The sequence below is a fragment of the Apostichopus japonicus genome, chromosome 19, assembly GCF_037975245.1.
Source record: "Apostichopus japonicus isolate 1M-3 chromosome 19, ASM3797524v1, whole genome shotgun sequence".
NCBI classification, from domain to species: domain Eukaryota; kingdom Metazoa; phylum Echinodermata; class Holothuroidea; order Aspidochirotida; family Stichopodidae; genus Apostichopus; species Apostichopus japonicus.
Window position 1 is genome coordinate 20828640 of NC_092579.1, and position 19972 is coordinate 20848611.

The window sequence follows — 19972 nt, forward strand, 5'->3', positions numbered from 1 at the left end:
ATTGAGTCATATGGTAACAATAACAAATTCATTGCATGAAATAAACTGAACATTTTGCATTCAGTTTGATCATGGGGGGAAAATAAAATATTAATTTAAGAACCAGCAGTACTTATTTCTATAGTTGAAAAGGGAACTTTTGTTTTTCAAATCTGTCACTTCATGTCTCCAAAAGTTTTCTACAGACCCACGGAAATCTAACCGAGAGAGGGAATCGTTTTCTTTTGATTAATAAACACTTTTGCTTGATTTGATTTTCATTTATAACTAAATTTATTTTTTCAGCAACTTGAGAAGAGCCCCATCAACACCAAATCACTGCTGAAACGTCTCTACAGCATGGCTCTACATCCAAGTGCTCTGAAGAGATTGGGGGCAGCATTAGCTTTTAACAACATCTATACTGTGTTCAGGTAAAAGTTATGCACTAGAAGTATTTGAACTTGAGAAATCGTAAAGAGCATTACATAGTTTAGATCTGTCGATGAAATGGCTTACCGAATTGCTAGTGAAACAGACGGACACCAATGAGTTGGACGCCATCTGTGGGTTTCACTTTGTTGTATTGTTACTAACTATGAAAAGGATCTCTCAAATTCTCATTTTCATCTTAGTACCCAGAGAAGAATTAGGGTAGCCTCAGCTTTTGATAACATATTTTTAGAATTTTTAGATGAATATGCCGTGGTTGGTAGATAATATTGCAAAATTGCAAACACTTTATCCCTGAACGATCAGGGAATGATTAATTGTAGCAAAATGCTACATAAGCATGTCTTAATTGCTACTTTTCTAATGGCTTAATTGCTAAACAAGATATAAAGCAGTGTTTTAAACCAAAGCCACCAAAAACATAGTGTTTTCAGTATTATAACTATCAAACTTAAAAACTATGCAACATAAAAATTATGAAAATAAAAACGATAAATTATTCACTTAAAATGAGATTCCAGTTATCATTGTTAGCATGTGACACTTTTACATGCAGTCATGATAAAGAGATCTTTTTATCTCCTCTTTATCATAAAAATGAATGTTGAAAGTCACATAAATTTTTTAATGTATATATACTTTGATTCACAAATGATGTGATTTTATGACCTATTACCATTGACTGTTACTTCCTTACCCTAAACAGGGAGGAGGACAGCCTTGTAGAGCAGTTCACATTTGAAATCTTAGCCACATTTGTTCAGAGTTTGGCTATGGCTCACCACGATGCAAAGTCCTTAGGTAAGCACTTATAATCATCTTTATTATTGATAAACTAAACATTCCTTTATGTCACATGCTCTTTACAATTATCACTAAATCTGAGTGAAATATGTAACCATACTGAGAGAAAACCAAGGACAGAGTGTGGTAAAGAAGGTCTGAAGACACATTTTGTTGCTTGTTTATTTGCTTTTAAACTTGCTTTTAGCTTCTGGTTAGTGTCTCCAGAGCAAGACATAAAGTGAGGTCTTTCTCTCTGAAGGTCTCAACATAATTCTATTTTTTATTTTTCAATTTTAAAACAATAATTTTAATTTTTTGATTATTAGCCTTTGCTGCTTTATCAAGATTTGTTATAATGCCTGAAAAGTATTCATTTTGCCCCATGAACTTTCACAAACAACACATTTTCATGGAGTCAAAGTAATTAGCCAAGCAATTTCATTGTAAGCTTGCTTTTGTTGCCTGAAATCATGAAGAAAAATTGGAAAGTTGACGGTGTTGTTTGTTTTGACATCACTGGACAACGATGAAAGTTTGTAGCCTGGTTTAGTTTAGCTTAAGTTTATCCTAACATTCAGTGTAGCTTCATTGCATCCTAACCTTATATGGATTTTTTTCACTGACATAGGTCATTACAGTGTGTTAAATGGCTGTGGAAATTAACAACCTGACCACAGCTGTGATAAATATTTGTCACTTAACTGCAGTACCAGTTTAATTGTTTCCTACCACTTGCAGGTACTCAGGAGCAAGCTTCAGAAGTCCTCAAACATCTTGAGAGGATAATGAAGAGCAAGGCCAATATATTGAACAAGGAGAGCAAGCACAGAAGAATTCCATCGTAAGCAGTTTATTATTTCATCCGATTTGTTGACTGCTACATGGTCCCTGTTGAAGTCAGGGGGAAGGGGGGGAAGGGGGGATATCTATGAAACTGTGGACTAAAGACTAAAGAACATGAACTTGATGATGGTCTTGGGTTTGTGAATTGGAGTTTGTTGTTACGTTTAGGAAGTCGTTTGTCATTTCTAGTCACATCGATTTAGGTGTATCAATTATTCAACAAATGTAGAATTTGAGAATAATTGATCTTGGTCAGTGCCCCCCTTTTGTCTCTTAAAACAATAGGTTGAGGAAACATATTAAACATTGATAGTTGGAAAATTAATTGAAGAAAACCCTCCCAAAGTAGGTGGAAGGTGACTAAATATTAGCCATGTAGTAATTGATAGTTAGTGTAGCTGCAGGCAATGAAGTATTCACTTAACTGCATAGGTATTCATGTAACTACATAGGTATTCACTTAACTGCATAGGTATTCACTGAACTGCATAGGTATTCACTTAACTACATCTACATAGTTACTGAACTGCATAGGTATTCACTTAACTACATCTACATAGTTACTGAACTGCATAGGTATTCACTGAACTACATACGTATTCACTTAACTGCATAGGTATTCACTGAACTGCATAGGTGTACACTTAACCACATTAACATAGGTATTCACTTAACTACATCTACATATTCACTGAACTGCATTGGTATTCACTGAAAATGTATTCTCTGAACTGCATAGGTATTCACTTAACTGCATAGGTATTCACTTAACTACATAGGTATTCACTTTACTGCAATAACAAAGGAATATGTGTATTTTCTAGACCAAAATAGAATTTGATTGTCGCTGTGAGCAATGTAAAGTATCAGTTTCTATGCTTTGTCTTTTCTGTCTTCAGAAACCTGCCATGTAGGTATTGAAAGTTAGTGTAGCTGCAGGCAATGAGATATTCACTTAACTGCATAGTTATTCAAGTAACTTCAGAGGTATTCAGTTAACTGCATAGGTATTCACTTAACTGCATAGGTATTCACTTAACTTCAAAGGTATTCACTTAACTGCATAGGTATTCACTGAACTGCATAGGTGTTCACTTAACTGCATAGGTATTCACTTAACTTCAAAGGTATTCACTTAACTGTGTAATATTTCTAGACCAAAATGGAGTTAGGTTGTCGTTGTGAGCAATTTAAAGTATGTCAGTTTCTATGCTTTTGTCTTTTCTGTCTGTTTCAGAAACCTGCCAGGGAATTGTAAGACATTGAGTCATCTTCTAGTCTGGCTCATCAACCAGTGCGGATCTCCTGCGACGGAATGTCGTCACCAGTGCATGGCGTTGGTCTTCAACCTCTCTTCTGTCCTGCCAGGTGAGGCAGTAATAAAATGTCCGCCAACAGCTCCCTCTGTCTCCAAATATTTGGGGAACTGAGCTGCAACATATCACACGAAGAAGCGTTACACATCTGGTCTTTGCAAAAAACTTTGACTCTGCTAAGATTTCTTTACTCTCTGGAAAGATATGAAATACTGCTTGAAAATATCTTCTGAATCCTCCCATTTGTTTTGTGTTTTGGTATAGTTATAGTATAAATCTGGTATATTCATTTCTCATCATGTTCTATGAACTGCACATCACTGATTTGATAAAAAATAAATGAATTGAATTGAATCCTTATATCCTCTCCCAACTTGTGGCCCCTCCTCTTTCTCCCTTACCTCCCTCCCTCCCCTTCTTTTCTTGTGGAAGGCTTTTCCTATAAGCTGACCAGGTCAAACATGAGATGGATGTTTCTAACCTGAATGTCACTTAAGTACATATAGGGTTTACATAGACCCTTTATATTTATTTTCTGATTGATTTCTTATTTTTTCGTAAATCATACTGTAATTTTATTCCCTTTTAGGGAGTAATTCTGCCAATGTATGGATGAAGAACACTTTGAAAGAAAAAGGAGCCTCATATTTCATCAACAGGTAAGTTATTAATACCTTTCTCACATTCAGTGCAAATTGCAGCAGTTTCGGGGCTTTTCAACCAAATTAATCTTCGTTTAGCAATTTTCTACATTTTTTCATGTATTTAAAAATAACATCATTATAAACATAGATCTTCTGTTCTGCAATGCTGCCAAAATATTACGTTGAAGTTGATCAAAAATAGACAACCATCTCTATAGAGTCAAGATAAGGGCATTATAAACCATTTACAAACAATTGTTCTGAACCACAAAAACCATACTGAATTATGCACCTACGGCAACCATTTACAAATCCATTAACGAATGTTACGAAGTCTACTACCACAATAATTTGAACTCATGATTGGTTTTATTCCTACCCGGATCCTATCGATCCCATTGGGGGGTCAAATCTCAAGGTCTGATCTGCGTTTAAACCACAAATTGGGTCCTGAGCGCGGAGTCCAACACCATGCTTAGGGTCTAATGCAGGGTTTCCCTAACTTTCTCCCCCCACGAACCCCCGGTGGATGTCAGAGTTTTCCACGAACCCCCAACTTTTCGAGACACGATCTGAGTCAATATTATACTATAATACGCATAACAGCCTGTGTCTGTTACATAATTCAGTTATTTATCACATGCACTGTATGGTACTACCATGGCAACATGCGTATGGAACGCGAAAAGAGTTTGTCGATAGGTCCGATTTTGTACATTACTAAATTATATGATATATCAGATTTTAGTTCATCAAAAAGTACTCTAGTTTTGACTTTCAGAAACGTCTCACGCACCCCCTGGGATGGACTCACGCACCCGTGGGATGGACTCACGCACCCCCTGGGGACTCATTCACCCCAGTTAGGGAACCCCTGGTCTAATGTGAACGGAGTATTTTGACGGTTATCCAAATGTTTGTGATTATGATCTCTGTGTCTCAGTATTGTGCACAGTACCTGGTCAATTAAGCTTGTCCTTACTGCTGTTATGTTATAAAAGATTCAACAGGTGTTTAACTTTACAAAGTGTTATATTTTGTGTGCATTTATGATCTCCTTTCTATGTCTGCTCCCTCTAACTCCACCCTTCCTCTGTTAACCTTAGTACCAGAGTTATTGACAGAGAACAGGTCTTGATGTTGAAATCACCCTTGTTCTCTTCAAAGTTGAAAACCTGTTTCGAAAGGTATCCAATCTTTATCCTTTATCTGCCCTCATTCTTTAGGAATTTTCACGAGTTGGTTTGATGTAAGGACTTTCATGTCCATCTTTCTGTTAGGATAACATTTCTGAAGAATTCTTTCTTGTGAACTTCATTTAGCGCACCTTAATCAGAATGACAAGCTGGAGCATCTGCAAAGATCTGTACAGCAAGGCTGAATGAATAACGAACAATAGAGACTCTCTCTGCAGACCAGTAGTGTTCTAATGTGTGTAACTGTATGTATATTAGATCCTCCTGCTAGCAGGAACTCGCAAAGAAGCCATCATTGGCTTATCAAAGCCGCAAGCTGACCGAAGTCAGTCTCTTGATTATGAATTGTCAATTGTCAACAACTCTGTAACTGGACAACATACATTAATCTTGGAGTGACTCGAACTCGGGACCTTATGATTGAAAGGCACCGGCGTTAACCATTGAGCTAACACTCCCTACAGTGTGTATTGCTTGAAACTATTTTTGACCATGACCTAACTGGCAACTTACAATCACACATCTAGAAGGACTATTAAGCAAATGTTGACTTGCACCTGGCGATGAAAAGCCATATTTATTTTGATCCTGTGTTATTTACATGTAATGAGACAAACCCAGAAGAAAAAATCCAAAGAATGTGACAAGATTCTCTTTTTCATTTTATTACACAACATTGAAAGCCTGATCTCAAAAACACAACAACAAAAAACCATCAATGTTTCATTTCACTCAATAGACAACTTTTTTTGTCTTTTTCAAAACATCCAACGATCGTTCGTTCACTCGTAAGACACTACCATTGCTTATTTTATCTCTTTTCTTGAAACAGCAAATGATGGTTCATTTTACTCACAAGACAATCTTTGGTTTGTCAAATGATAATTTCTTTCACTAGTAAGACAAATAGTGTGTTAAAAAGTGAACAGATTTCAGACATATATTTCAGAAGAAAGCATGGGATGAGATTGTGGTACAGCCCATCAACCATGGAACTTTAAACTGTACATTTCAGGCAAAACTCAACGATAGAAATATTGTTATCTATAATATGTTTATGTTGTCTGGAGACCTTTGCAAAGTAACTGCTCCCATGACGACATCTCAAACAACCCTCTGTGTTTTGTTTCTTGGAATAGAACAAAGGCTCTATCTGTCAAAATTACCCTATGCAGACCAAATATATCCCATTAGAGAAGACATATCATGTATTGTTTTTACTGGAAAAGTTGTAATTAAGCATTGATTGTAGTTATATGTTTGTGCAATTATGACAACAAATATTTTCTGCAAAATGCTTGTATGATAAATTTTAAAATTTATGCAAGCATTTTATATTATAGCCATTGAATGTTACCCTGAATAAACTACTTCATAACATGGATCAGAGTTTACGATCAATAGATGGATTCTCAGCTTCTAAAGGCCTCCAGTATGGCAGAATAATATGCTAGAAGGTCAAATAATGGTCGGTCATTTACCGACTTGAATGAGCATGATACTGCCAATTTACAAAGTGTTGACATCCTAGTTTAACACCTACCATTGAATGTGTATGAACAACTTGGCAGTTTCCGGACCTCCTGTACTCAAGAACCATTTCGAAATATCAAGCAAATTGTTATTTTTGCTGCTCTATTTTAAGGCATTATTGTCATTGGGTATTTTTTAAAAATATTGAGAAGATAATTGAAGTAAAGAAGCAATATTATATGGCACCTTGCTCAGGTATAGAATTTCACAATTTTAGCCACAGGCTATAAAGATGGAAGTGCTTGATAAATCTATTGGCTAAAATGAACTTCTCACTGGCATTTTCCTGAGTTACAACACAAGTGATTGTGTAACACTGTATGTCAGGCTTTTGAGGGAAGACCAATAATATTTAATGACTTAATCAGTAATATTACAAGCTCATGCTAGATATAATAGAAATCATGTTGATTTCTTTGACTTACGATTGTTAACCGACATACCCTGTGTTTATATGTTCTTAATGTCTACTTCTGGAAGAAAAATTTGAATGCCCTTTTTTTCTCTCTCACGGCAACAGTGAAATCCACTGGCATGTATCGAGTGGAAAAGCCTGAATTTTGAGGCCTGTGACTGTTGTTAGTTTATCTTTGTGCCTTTTGTTAGGAACTGGTAATTAACCTGAATGCAAAGTTCCTTGCAAATTTTGTTACAGATTATTTTTTTCTGGCCTTTATTTATTATTAATATCTTTTGAACAGTGATCAATGGACTTTGATTGTTTTTAGTTTTTCTTTGCGCCTTCCCTTGGGAACTGGTAATTAACCTGAACACAAAATTCCGTGCGAGTTTTTTTTACATTTTTCCGTTTGCCTTTATTTATTATTAATATCTTGTGAACAGTGATCGATGGCAAAATAATTTCAAGGTAATTAGATTTGTAGCATATTGCTATCTCAGAATAACTAACTCGGTAATCTGAAGTACACATGCAGATTTATCTCCAGCAGTTATCATGATACATAAGTAAACTGCATAGGAAATCTCTTTTTTTTAAGCACAATATAGCACCAACTTATAATGTTTACTCTGAATTTAAATGTGTGATTCTTGAATGTACTGCATTCTTTGTCCATTGATACACTAAATTTTACTTTGACTGCATTGGAACATTTAAGAAGATTAAACAGTTTTCAATATGCAAATAATGTTGGATGACAATGAACTTTATACCCTGGTCGGTTTTTGTGCAGCAGTAATGCTTATAAGCTCTCTTAAGTCTATATAAAACAATGAAAAACAATGCACTCTGTTTGTACCATAAGACTCATCGAAAGGATTTTTCCGATAAAATGTTGTACTTGTCTGATGAAAGAAGATATTCTAAAACATCTTGTGAAATTTGCATTCAATTCCTACCCAGCATTCTCAAGATATTCAATACAAAAATTCTCACAATTTGTGCCACAAGATAACTAGAAGCAAACACGTTATTGTTTTGACCTTTGATAAAATTGGGTTCCAACTTTACCTATTTGGTGAAGTTAGCAATTGATGTATCAATGACTATGCATATTCATGAAGAGATGTATCTCAAGTTTTTTGATGGAAATTTTAACGATTAAACATTAAAATTAAAATAAAATAAAACTATTAGCAAACTGCTTATCCACTAAAGAGCCTGTGTAAGAGAATGTGTAAAAGTAAGTTGGCCTGACATTTCGATCCTAGCAGGATCTTCTTCAGAGGTTAATAAAACATTAACACAACTTTTGTCAGTGGGCTTCTATGACATCACACCTGTTTGCTTCAAGTTCACTTTCGGTACAATACATGACAAATTCAAAAACAAAAAACGATATGGAGGAATTAAATGAAAATATCTCCAGAATGCTTTAGGATATGTGCCTCTTTTCATCAGTCAAGAATAAAGTTTAACCTAGGTTATCCTTTGATTGAAATTAGAATTTTAAGCAATTTTTTTAATTTTAATGCTGCATAGATCCTCGTACTATTTTGTTTTTCACATGAACCTTTTTAATTTTGTTACATTTTATAGAAAAGCTTTAACAACATCACATTAAATTTATTTAATATTTTTTTCTTTATTTAAGTTTGAGATAAAATTGCATTAGCACTATATATATTTTATATGCTATAGTTGTATGTTAAGTAATTGTATCAAATACTGTCAACAAATTTCAGAGATAGTCAAGAATTTGGTAAGAAAAAAAATTAAGTGATGAGTAAAACTCAATAACACCTTTATGCCTTTATCAATTATAGATACATTCTAAGCACTATACATATACCTCTGCTTCAGCAGACACAGCAAAGGCAACGTGGCTACAAAGACTGTAAATCGACAATGATCAGCAAATTATTTATATAATTTCACACTTTTTACCACCCTTTGAAATAGTAAACCTGTCAAAATCTTTGTACTTGAAGGACAGCTCGTTGTTTAACACATATCTCGTGTTGCATGGAAATGCTATGTAGAACTTATCTACCCAAAGTTGTTATAAAACAGAACATGATAATTTGTTTTTTAAAGGGATATTGCTGTGGTTGAATTTCAGTAAACAAAATTGCTGAAATTGAATGCATACTTAGATCAAATTCACATTTAGCATTCCTTCTTCCTTCCAACATTGTTGACATTTTATGAATGCATCTGGCAATAGTATGCGATGTCGTCATGGCAATAGTCTGCGATGTTGTCAGGGCAATTTATCTGCAAACGTCTTGGGTTTCTCTTTATAGCATTCAAAGTCATTTTAATATCCACTGTGGGAAATCATGTTGAATAACTAGTGATACAATTAATTTGAAATGAGGAAAACATTCTTCACAACTAAGGATAAAGTTTCCAAGTGCATCCGATTTATAAATTAATAGGATATAAAGCAATTGCCATGATGTCATCAGAAACCAGCCTCCAGGACTAAGGAAGCATTTTATCCGGTAAATTGGTTCACATTCAAACAGCAAATCTAGAGTTAGGGACAAGGATGGTATTAGGATTGGGTGCACAACTGACAGTGTAGAATATTCTACCCATCTTTACGTTTACCAACGAAATATCACTTTAACACCCAGCTGGGACAATGTTTTTTGTTCATACTGTACTTTCATGTCATCCATTTACTTCTTCAATCTTTGACTCCATACATATTCTATCAGACAAAAAGTGCTTGCATTTTAAGCTTGTCTTGCTGTTTATCAACTTAAATTTTTATGTTATAGCTTAATTCTTAATATTTTTAAGACTTTTCCTTTTGCATCGGTTGTAGACTTTCTCCGTATTCTTGCTTAATTAAACGACTTTTCCTTCTCTGGAGTTGGACTCTCGGCCATCTGAAGTTGTTGGTCTTGACCATTTTCGTAGCTGATGTTGAAGTATTTGTTCTGGTCGTGAAGCTTCTTCTGAATTCGTATCTGCCGTGCCAGGAAGCCACCGACCAAGGTCACGAGGACCAGAATAATGCAGATACCAACGGCCAGAATTGTTAAATTGTTAGTACCATCGGTCATTGGAGGATCATCCCTCTTCGTTGTCGTGGTGGTGATTGCGCTTGTAACATACTCTGTGAGAACTCTCTCTGTAGTCGAGGGCGATAATTCGAGACAGTAGCCTTCCTTATAGCGTATTCTGTTCCGACAGTCTATCGTCGGCATTTTAGATATAGAGCTTTGGCATCGGAACTCTTCCCGCGGGGTGCTGACGAACGGGTTACTCCGTAGGTCCGATGGAGAACGGCAGCTCGGCTTTTCGGCGCAGTGAATCCTGTCCTCGTCTTCCATCCATACCTTCAGCCACTCTAAGTGACAATCGCAGTTCCACGGGTTACCGTACAAACATACCTTTACAGTGTTAGGCAAGGGGTTGAAAGTCCCCGAGGGAAGCGTAGTCAAGGTATTTGTGTTGTCCAGTAAAAGGGTCACAAGTCTGTCCAACCCCGTGAAGGCATCACTCTGGACAGCTACGATTGGGTTAAAGGACAGGTCCAACTCGGTGAGATTTTTATTCTTGGCGAATGCAAAATGAGACAAGCACTTGATTTTATTTTCACTTAAGATTAAAATGGAAAGACCCGTCAGCTCTCTGATGGCTTCGTAGGGTACTTCCTCTAAACCCACGTTCCAAAGGTCCAGATGCAACAAGCCCAACGGAGGCGTCAGATTTCCCGGGGAGGTTTCGAATAATCCGGGGATAAACTTGACGGCTGTTTTTCCGAGTACTAACTTTTGCAGCTCCGGTAGAACTCCTAGACTTCCGAAATCGAGACAGAGCTTCAGATTGTTATTCAGACGGAGGACGGTCAACCCTCGTAGTCCCCGGAATGTGCTTCTGTCGAGATTCCGTAAATCGTTGAAAGATAGATCAAGGAAATCCAGATTGCCGTGACCCCAGAATGAGCCCGCCTCTATGGCGGTGATCTTGTTTTCGTTCAAGAGTAACCTTCGTAATCGCGGTAAGTTGTGCAGTTGAGTTTGGTTTTTGATGACTCTGAGGCTGTTATTCCTAAATTCAAGGTTTGTCGTGTTTATCGGTATGCCAGGAGGGACATACTGCATCTGAGTGTCGGTGCACGTCACCTTGGGTCCATCACATCTGCATTTCCTGGGACATGTCTCGGTCATCGACAACGGACTGGTTGCGACGACGATCACCGCTACGACAAGATGTTGATTAAATGTGAATGTCCACCAGTCCATCTTGTAAATCTAGGTGAAAGAAAGTAACCAAAACAATTGTTGAAAGTAATAATTTTATTGGGGGAGTGGGGGGGAATTAAATGTTTCCTAGTTGTAGGTGCCATCATATCTAATTCATAAAGATTTGTATGATGAGCAGTTCCCCACCCCCATCATCTCACCTTCCCCTCCTTTCCCTATCCCCCCCGCCTCTCCCTCACCTAAAAAGTTACAGTTAGTTTACTTCTTTTTGGAATATATTAAAAAATGAAAATTAGGTCATGGATTTGCCATTTTGTGCTATGCCAATGACAAATACCTGTTGAAATATTATAGTACTTATCACTGTTATTTCGGTCTGTTTCTGTTCCTAGTTTCCTTGCGAGATCAAGATTGTCATTATTTTGAAACCCGCACTAGTGGTACAGTAGGCAATGGTTAATCCTTAAAATCATAGTTAAAACAGTTGCAAATGCTGGACTGTGCTATCAAAGCAAAAGTTTGTAATGAATACAGAAAATACTCAAATTATATCACGCCAAGGGGTGATGAAACTAAGCGAAAATCTGTATGTAATTATCAGTGGAATGAAATATAGGATAACATTTAATGTGTGGGACACAGAATTATGAGTATTGGATTATACACATAACACATATGTAACATATAACTTGGATAAGTGATCTGAGCAGTTGTAACCATACATCCCTCTTATAGTTTACATTCAGGAGTCCAGTTACAGTAGGTGCAAATATTACATGCCTCGTTCACATGGAAACACCTTTAATATTTTCCACAATAGCACACATCCACATTGTTTTTCAGCATCAAGTGTACATACTTTGTGTGTACACTAAGACACATTTGAACTGTATTGGTGCTTTTGCTTGATTTATTTTGAAATTTATTTCACACCAACTGTAGACCCTTGGTGGCAGTACTTGGAGAGCTCATATACAGCTTCAAACCTAACTATTACTTTGGTTTAATACTGGTAGCACTGGTATAGTAAAACATACAGCTAGACTGCTGATCTGCCTCAAAACAAAAATCATTTTGGAGGATAAAAAAAAATACTGTTTTTTTTTAAATAACAGAATTTTGTGGGTATTCAATTGATTCTGATATTAAATAATAAATTTGAGATTTATTTATGTGAATTGGAACATATGAAAGCAATTTAATGAAGAAAAGTTGACTTTTAGCACGACTGAACCCTGGTTTTATGAGTCTTTTTTATGGTGTGAGAAAATTATGTTTATCATATTTTTGGGTGTGATAATATTCGTTGTGGATTATTGTTGCGTTGCTATAAAATTCCAGTTAAAAATTGTTTTGTCTACAGGGGTTACTAGGTCATAGACATGGACTAGAAGTCTGTCTTTTAGAGGTAGGAGTAAATATGAAGGTAACAGGGAGAGAGAGACATTGCAAATTAGCGAGAGGTTTTTGGTCTGGTCGGTTCTAAACTTAGTTAAGCTTGTGATATTTGTCAGAAATACTGTAGTATCCTCTAGTTAGCTATATACCGAATTCAACATTACAGTAACTGCCAGGATACACAAAATATCTCAAGGCTACTCAACTTTCTCTATATTTTTATTATTTTACAATTTATGATTCATTTATTTGATTTAGTTATTTTATTGATTGTTTACTTATTAATTATCTATTGTTGATGATTATTCTACATTTTCCCTAATCGTCCTCCCCTCCTATCAGTCTCACTCACTCACTCACACTTGCTCATTTGCATGTAAGTTTTGGGCTACAAGTGAAGTGTAGTATCGTGCCCAGATTATGTCCCTCTTTGAAGAGCAGATTTTTATTATGTTCAAAAGCTGTGATCTTTTAAATACCTTGAAACACACACATGGTTTGATCCTAACAGGATTTCATTGATAGCTGGGCAAAACTCCAAGAAAAACCAGGACAGTGCAAAATTTGATGTTGCTATAGTTATGAATGACAGAGAATGTTGTACCATGGTGGCATTGAGAGGCAGTTTGGTTGGCCCTATTGGGGAAATTTATACCGCTATAGGTGCTATTTCAGGAAGTTTTCATTTTGGAAAATTGGAATACATGATTTATTCCATATTTCTTTGGGCCCTGTTCTTGACCCCTTGCCCCCCCCCAACCCCATCATGCTTGTTGAGGTGATTTGTGTTGCACTTGAGACTTCGAACAAATTAAATTCCCCAAAGTATTATAGAAGGTCTGCAATATGATTATCAACATTTTGATGAAAAATTTGATGAAACACTGGTCAATTTCTCTGATAACCATCAATGGTGATAAAATGGAACAGTTGTGGACACAGTTTAGAAAGGAATAAACGAGTGATTATTCTTTATATTGAACACACAAAAATAAAAGGAGCTGATACAATTTATATATTTGACATTAATAAAGTTACTATATAAGAAAGTTTATGACCTAGTTTTGTTCAGTGACATTCACATGTCAAAACAATATCAACTGACTAATTTTGGTAAGGGCATGAACCTTTATGAACCTATCATAAACTTCTCGCATGAGGCGTGTGGCTGTGGGGTCATTGGATGTGGTTCCCTCGTAGGGGGCTTGGGGTGTGGGGATCTTCCCTCAGATGGAGGTGGGGCCATCAAACCCAGGTCCCTTCTGCCCTTGTGCATGCCACTGAATGTATTCTCCTTGATGTTTTGACCATTTAAATTATTCTCAAACATCAAAAATAGTTGAAAGACAGGAAACGTATGTGTCTCAGTATTAAAGAGACAATATGTCATGGATGACTAAATACTAAAATATTGAAGTATCAAGATGAGTGGCCTTTAATCAAAAGTTCTAACAGATTTGAGTGCTCTTGTGAGGTATTAATCCTAGGATATTTACAAAGGGTTTTCTTATAGGGATTGCAGCTGTTAGATTTCCTTTTCTCGTAATAAAAATCAGTGAAATTTCAACCCAAGAGCAATGAAAAGTGTTTTTAAAAATACTCCCGAAAATGTGTCTTGATTTATAGTTCAAAACTATTCCAAATAACATTGTAATATAACCATAAATTCTATGCCATATTTGTCACATTTACACCACCCACTGTATAACCCTGCTGGGTTCCCATTTATAACCTCCTGCACATAAAAGCAACATGAAAGATGTAGAAACGGATATTGATTGGTGCACCATACCATAAAATCAGCTGGATATGTTTTATCTCTAGTTGAAGAGACTTATTACCACCAAAACGTGCTTCTCTGGGCCTTGGTTACACTGTTCAATCACAGCTTATGTTTGATCTCATAAAAATCAGAAATTGTGACAATGCCAATTAATATTCAGTAATATGACAACCTATTGTTTGGGAAACTGTCAGTTTGCATGAGCTAGTACAGAAATTTTGTCTATGCACAGTTTCAAGGTTATTTTGTCTGTATGTTTAGGCGCATTGCGTAGATTTCAAGGAAAGCTCTGTTTTTTTGCTCTCAAACAAGAAGAGGTAGGTATATATATATATATATATATATAAATATATATATATATATATATATATATAAATATATATATATATATATATATATATATATATATATATATGTATATATATATACACTTACATATATATATATATATATATATATATATATATTATATATATATATATATATATATATATATATATATATATATATATATATATATATGTAAGTGTAAGTGTCTAACACACTATAGCATTACAGTTATATTGCGAATCATTGAACTGTATGTACAGTAGAGTGAGAATTCTTTTGCACAAGATTCTTAAAACAAAAACAATTACATCAATTAAGTTTGCATGCGTGTGTGTATCTACTGCTTGCTCTGTTGGGTAATATCATCAGATATCAACTAAAAAACAGTACGAGATAACAATATATATTTTTTTAAATGGGACAAAATAAGTGATGTGAACCGGTAATAAAAACAACTGACCACTGAATTCCTGAAGTACTTTTGGATCATTGTTATTTAAATGTCCATATTTAATAGAAGTATTAACCGAAAAATAGATGAAAGCAAACACATTTCTTACTATTCAGCTCTTTGCTCTAATTTATTCTTTACGTCACGTACCTACGTAACTTCCTAGAGGGTTCTACACGCAAGTAATTCATGAAAAGCGTGTTCAATCCTCTTGTTATTAACATAATGCTGTTGTGTCTACCAGACAACTCTGTGACACACAACAAACTGCTTTCAGCTTGTCCTACTGTACAGTACATAGCTGTTTAATAAGTAGAGCTGTTTTTCAGCACCTGTATTAATAAGAGATACCGGTCATTGAAATGGAATCTTTATTACACTGCCATCAATCTGCTTCTATCCGAGATATAAATCTAGGACTAGGAGAGAAAATGGCTTCACACGAACATGATATCAATAAAAGTACCGTTAAGAATACTTGACTTCATTCTGTCAGATTTATTTCATCCGTATATTTCACTTCTAAAATCCTTCGGTGTATTTTTTAAACAGTTATTATCACCTTGATAGTTATATATTAAATATCTGAGGTCAAATTCTCTTGGTTGCTTGAAGATGATGTGTGAATGATTGAGCATTTACATATATATATACAGTATATGTACAAAGCATGTTAGCAGGTATAAACACTGTAGGTTCTCCTAGAAATTGGTAAATTAAGTATATTTCAGTTGTATTTGGTAAAATGTGTAATACTAAGGTTGAACTACATTAGAGTTGGAAATATCGATGGGTAGTGAATGTTTTAGGAGAAGTTTAGCAGCAGAGAATGAATGAAAGTTCTGCAAAATTTTGAGCTGAGAATGGATGGGTTTAATTTCAGGCGAGCACTAGAGCAAACAGTGTACCACTGGCGGTGATAAATAGGGAACTTTGGAATATGGATGTGTTATGACTTATGATAATGCAAAACTAGGATAAGTTTAACAGCACAGAATGGATGTGTTAAATTTAAGGCTAACAGGGGGGGTACAGTGTTTTTATGGAGTTGAGAAAGACTGGGACCAAACTGTGTTATCTACCCAGATAGAATAAGGTAATAATGGCTAAATCGGTGGAGGGGATTGGGACAGGGTGGGGAAGGAATTTTATTGTGGGATAAGAGTTGAAGTTGAAAAGTATGGAGATATGTAATTAAGTGGGACTGATATACCTTAAACAAACATATTGCTATATTAGTCCAACAAAGTAACCATAACAACATCAAAATTAATACGATTATTTTTGGGCTAGTCTTTTACACTTCTTTTTCTTGTCTTTTTACCTCAAAATGTTTTTCCTTCACCAAGACTTACAATTTGGCTTGGTTCTTGAGTCCCTCTCATCAATGTCGAGGAATTTTTTTAATGGTTGGAAGCACGTAAAATGAACTACATAATAGCATTCAAAAATGGACACTTTTCATTGTTAAAAGGTGGTCTAAATAATACCTTAAAGGTAAACATACTTTAAAAAATATTATTTCTGAAAATACTTTATTTCTGAATGTGCTTTGATCACTATTTCTGGATATACTTCACCAGAGGTTTCTGTAGGTTCAAACCAAGACAACAAACTAAGACTAGTTTTAGGTAACTGACATGTATTAAAATATTTTCTACTTCAAATCCCAAGTTATTTTCAACCATCATGAAATCTTATAATCTTCATTTTTTTTTTTTGTCTCTCTGCAAATTCAAATGAATGTATCCCTTTAAAAATATGTCTAATATTTCGAAGTTAGACAAATTAAAATACTTTCATAGTTCCCAACCGTGGACCTGAAATTACCTATGTAAAAGAGAAAAGAAAAAGTTCCTTACACATGTCACCAATTTGGACTCGGGATTTATTCCAAGAAACAGCTGTTATGCATAAACCACATGCTGATAATTGCAGACTGCTTGGGTTGCTAATTCTATGAAGTGGTCGTAGGGTCAAACTTTGATTGGTTTGATAGATTTTTTGTTGTTGCAAATAGAAATCATCCACATTCTGTTCCAGCTAATTTGTACAGCTTGTCTTTCTGTAGATCGATATCTGTAGGGAACTTAAAAGCCTCCTCAATTTAATCAATTTTGACTACCGTCTAAAAGATCACTTTTTGGTGCTATTGTTTAATAAATAATCACATCCATCCGATTTTGATATTTAATGTTTTGAACAAGAACTGTCATGTTAGTATAATACAAAGGTGATGTTTATATTTAATTTTCTCTATCTCAATGTTATTACATGGGTGAAAGTTTGGCAAGAAAGTAGTGGAAAAACAGGCCATTAAAATAGGTATACATGTTTGGCCCTGTTTAGAATGGGATGCATATATACATAAGACTATATAAGAAATGGTTCCCAACTTCCCACACTCTCTGGAAAATGGGGAAAACCTGGAAAAAGTAGGGAAAATGCAAAAATCTCTTTTCTGGATCTTGATAGTCCTTGTATTTTGAACACTTCTTATTTTTATGGCTACTTTTTTTTGGGGTGGGGGGGGGCCGGTAAAATGAACATTTTTGTCCGAAACAGCCAAGTTTGAATGTACTGTACAGGTACATACTCTCCTTTGATTTGTAATGTTTTAATATTAAATTTGATTTGTAATTTTATCTTAAATTTGCTTTTGAAAGATTTGAGTTATCATGTGCATTTGCAAGGGTAACAATTGTTAGGTCCTAAGATAGGTAGCCTAACATTATGTCCTTATAATGATTTAGGCTTCATAGTAAACCGTAAAAACATGCTTTGGGTTCATTAGGTTGTAATTTTGTGTCATTATGATATAGTTTTCATTTGTTTTATGGCTCAATCTAAGTTGCCATTTCTATTCAGGTGTCTTTTTGTTGATAAAGATGTGTCTTATCCAAATACCCTCTTCTGAAAATGTATCTCATACATTACGTTCCTCAATACACCACCAAGCTTCTCCCCCAGTCCTTCTCTAATCTATACCCCTCTCAACCACCTCACCACTCAAGTGGAAACAACTTGCTGTTTTATTGTTTTTTAAGACAACAATTGGGTTTGCTTTCAAGTAAACTTTGTTGAATAAGTATCTCAATCCAGTTACATATTAAATCGGAAATTTGTTTCAAGGTGACAAAATGTTGGTTTCATTCTGACTTCTCAGACAGACTCAAATGTACATATACGACAGTATGCAGATTATACTTTTGGACAAGTCCGCATCCTGTGCCTTCAACCCACCCCCTAGCCTACCCTCGCCTCACCCACCCTTGCCTCATCCTCCCTCACCTTACCCATCTTCACCTCATCCATCCTCGCCTCACCCTCTTAGATTTCTGTTACTATAGGTTATTGAGGTTACAGTATTATTTATATTTCCTCAATACTAATTTTGATTAGTTTATCATAATCCTAAGTTTCAGTACAGATGTATGAAAAATAATTATATATTTAGAATGTATGAAATATTAAGCTGTCATAATCATTTGTAATATCTTTCCATATGTAGGCTATTAATTAACAGCAAACTATTGAATTTTAAGATGCATGGGTATGTTAATAATATGCCACAAATTGATGTATATTTAATAAAGCTGAGGAGTAATAATTTGAGTGATTAGCTGAAAAAATTACCAAGAGATTATTTATCCAATTTCCTCCCATAAAATTTGTAACAAACATTTACTGAACTGATAATGACTTAATTTCATGCATAAAGCTCAAAATTTAGCAGTTCTCTTGAAGAATGTGAAAATAATCACAAATTTACATGGATCTAATCCATTGCATTATCCAATTTATTATTGTTATTTCTTCTTTTTTTTCGACAAAATATTAAAATTGTTACTTTACAACATGTGTAAAACAGAACAAATATCAAAAGTGACAAATTCATCAGGATATCCATCGAACTCAAAAAAATTGGTAAATATTAGTTATATATGTAACTAACTGGAGAGTTTGAAACCCCACCTGAATTGGGTGTTTTCAGAATCAAAAAGACGTAAGAAGAACCCACCATGTTACTGTCAGCCTGAAAATAGGTGTTACTGTCATCATAAAGAATGAGCATGGACACACTTAACTGCTAGCATCTCGTTTGCAGTACATACATATAACACACATTAGCATGTCACAGACTTTCTCATTAATATATGCAGACAACAACAAAAATTAATCAAATTGAATCTTACCTGCATGTCACATGCTTAAGAGACCAGATTTCACTCCCAAGGTTTTTTAATACTTTCAAAATAAAAATTCATGGGTTCCGTTCTCAGTTAAGTAGATCTGTTAATTTGTTCCAAATGTAAAATCCCAGACATTCGTAACGTACACTGGTATGCCGTATCTAAGTGGCTTTTGTATTCCTGTAGCCTGCTGTGGAACTTGTGATTACTCAATCTCACAGCCCTAGTTATTGATCCAGTGCCTCAAAAGAAGCAGTTTTTTAAATTGACACTGGCATTGTCAGACGTGAATATTCATGAATAACAACTTCTTGGCTGCTTTAAAGGAGTGGTATGAAATGAGAAGGGCCTGTGTCTACTTGCATTAAAGGTGATAATGTGAAGGTACAGACAGGTTTTTATATGCTAGGATTGGGGAAGGGAGAAGAAAGATTGGGTGATTTG

At 35.1% G+C, this 19972-nt stretch overlaps 2 protein-coding genes across 3 annotated transcripts in view; one reads left to right on the forward strand and one right to left on the reverse strand.

Annotated features, from left to right (window-relative positions):
- Positions 1-19972, forward strand: part of LOC139960579 (DNA-dependent protein kinase catalytic subunit-like) — a 96231-nt gene that overhangs the window by 22454 nt on the left and 53805 nt on the right. For both annotated transcript variants that reach the window (XM_071959033.1, XM_071959032.1), the window contains 5 exons: positions 286-413; positions 1139-1233; positions 1957-2059; positions 3299-3429; positions 3967-4036. In XM_071959033.1, the coding sequence (XP_071815134.1) occupies positions 286-413; positions 1139-1233; positions 1957-2059; positions 3299-3429; positions 3967-4036 (527 nt within the window). The remainder of the gene's footprint in view (positions 1-285; positions 414-1138; positions 1234-1956; positions 2060-3298; positions 3430-3966; positions 4037-19972) is intronic.
- Positions 5867-19877, reverse strand: LOC139960581 (leucine-rich repeat transmembrane protein FLRT3-like). Its single transcript, XM_071959036.1, has 2 exons — positions 19532-19877; positions 5867-11421 (listed from the first exon to the last, which is right to left on the reverse strand). Exons 1-2 carry the CDS (start codon positions 19535-19537, stop codon positions 10006-10008), a joined length of 1422 nt encoding a protein of 473 aa, XP_071815137.1. The 5' UTR covers positions 19538-19877; the 3' UTR covers positions 5867-10005.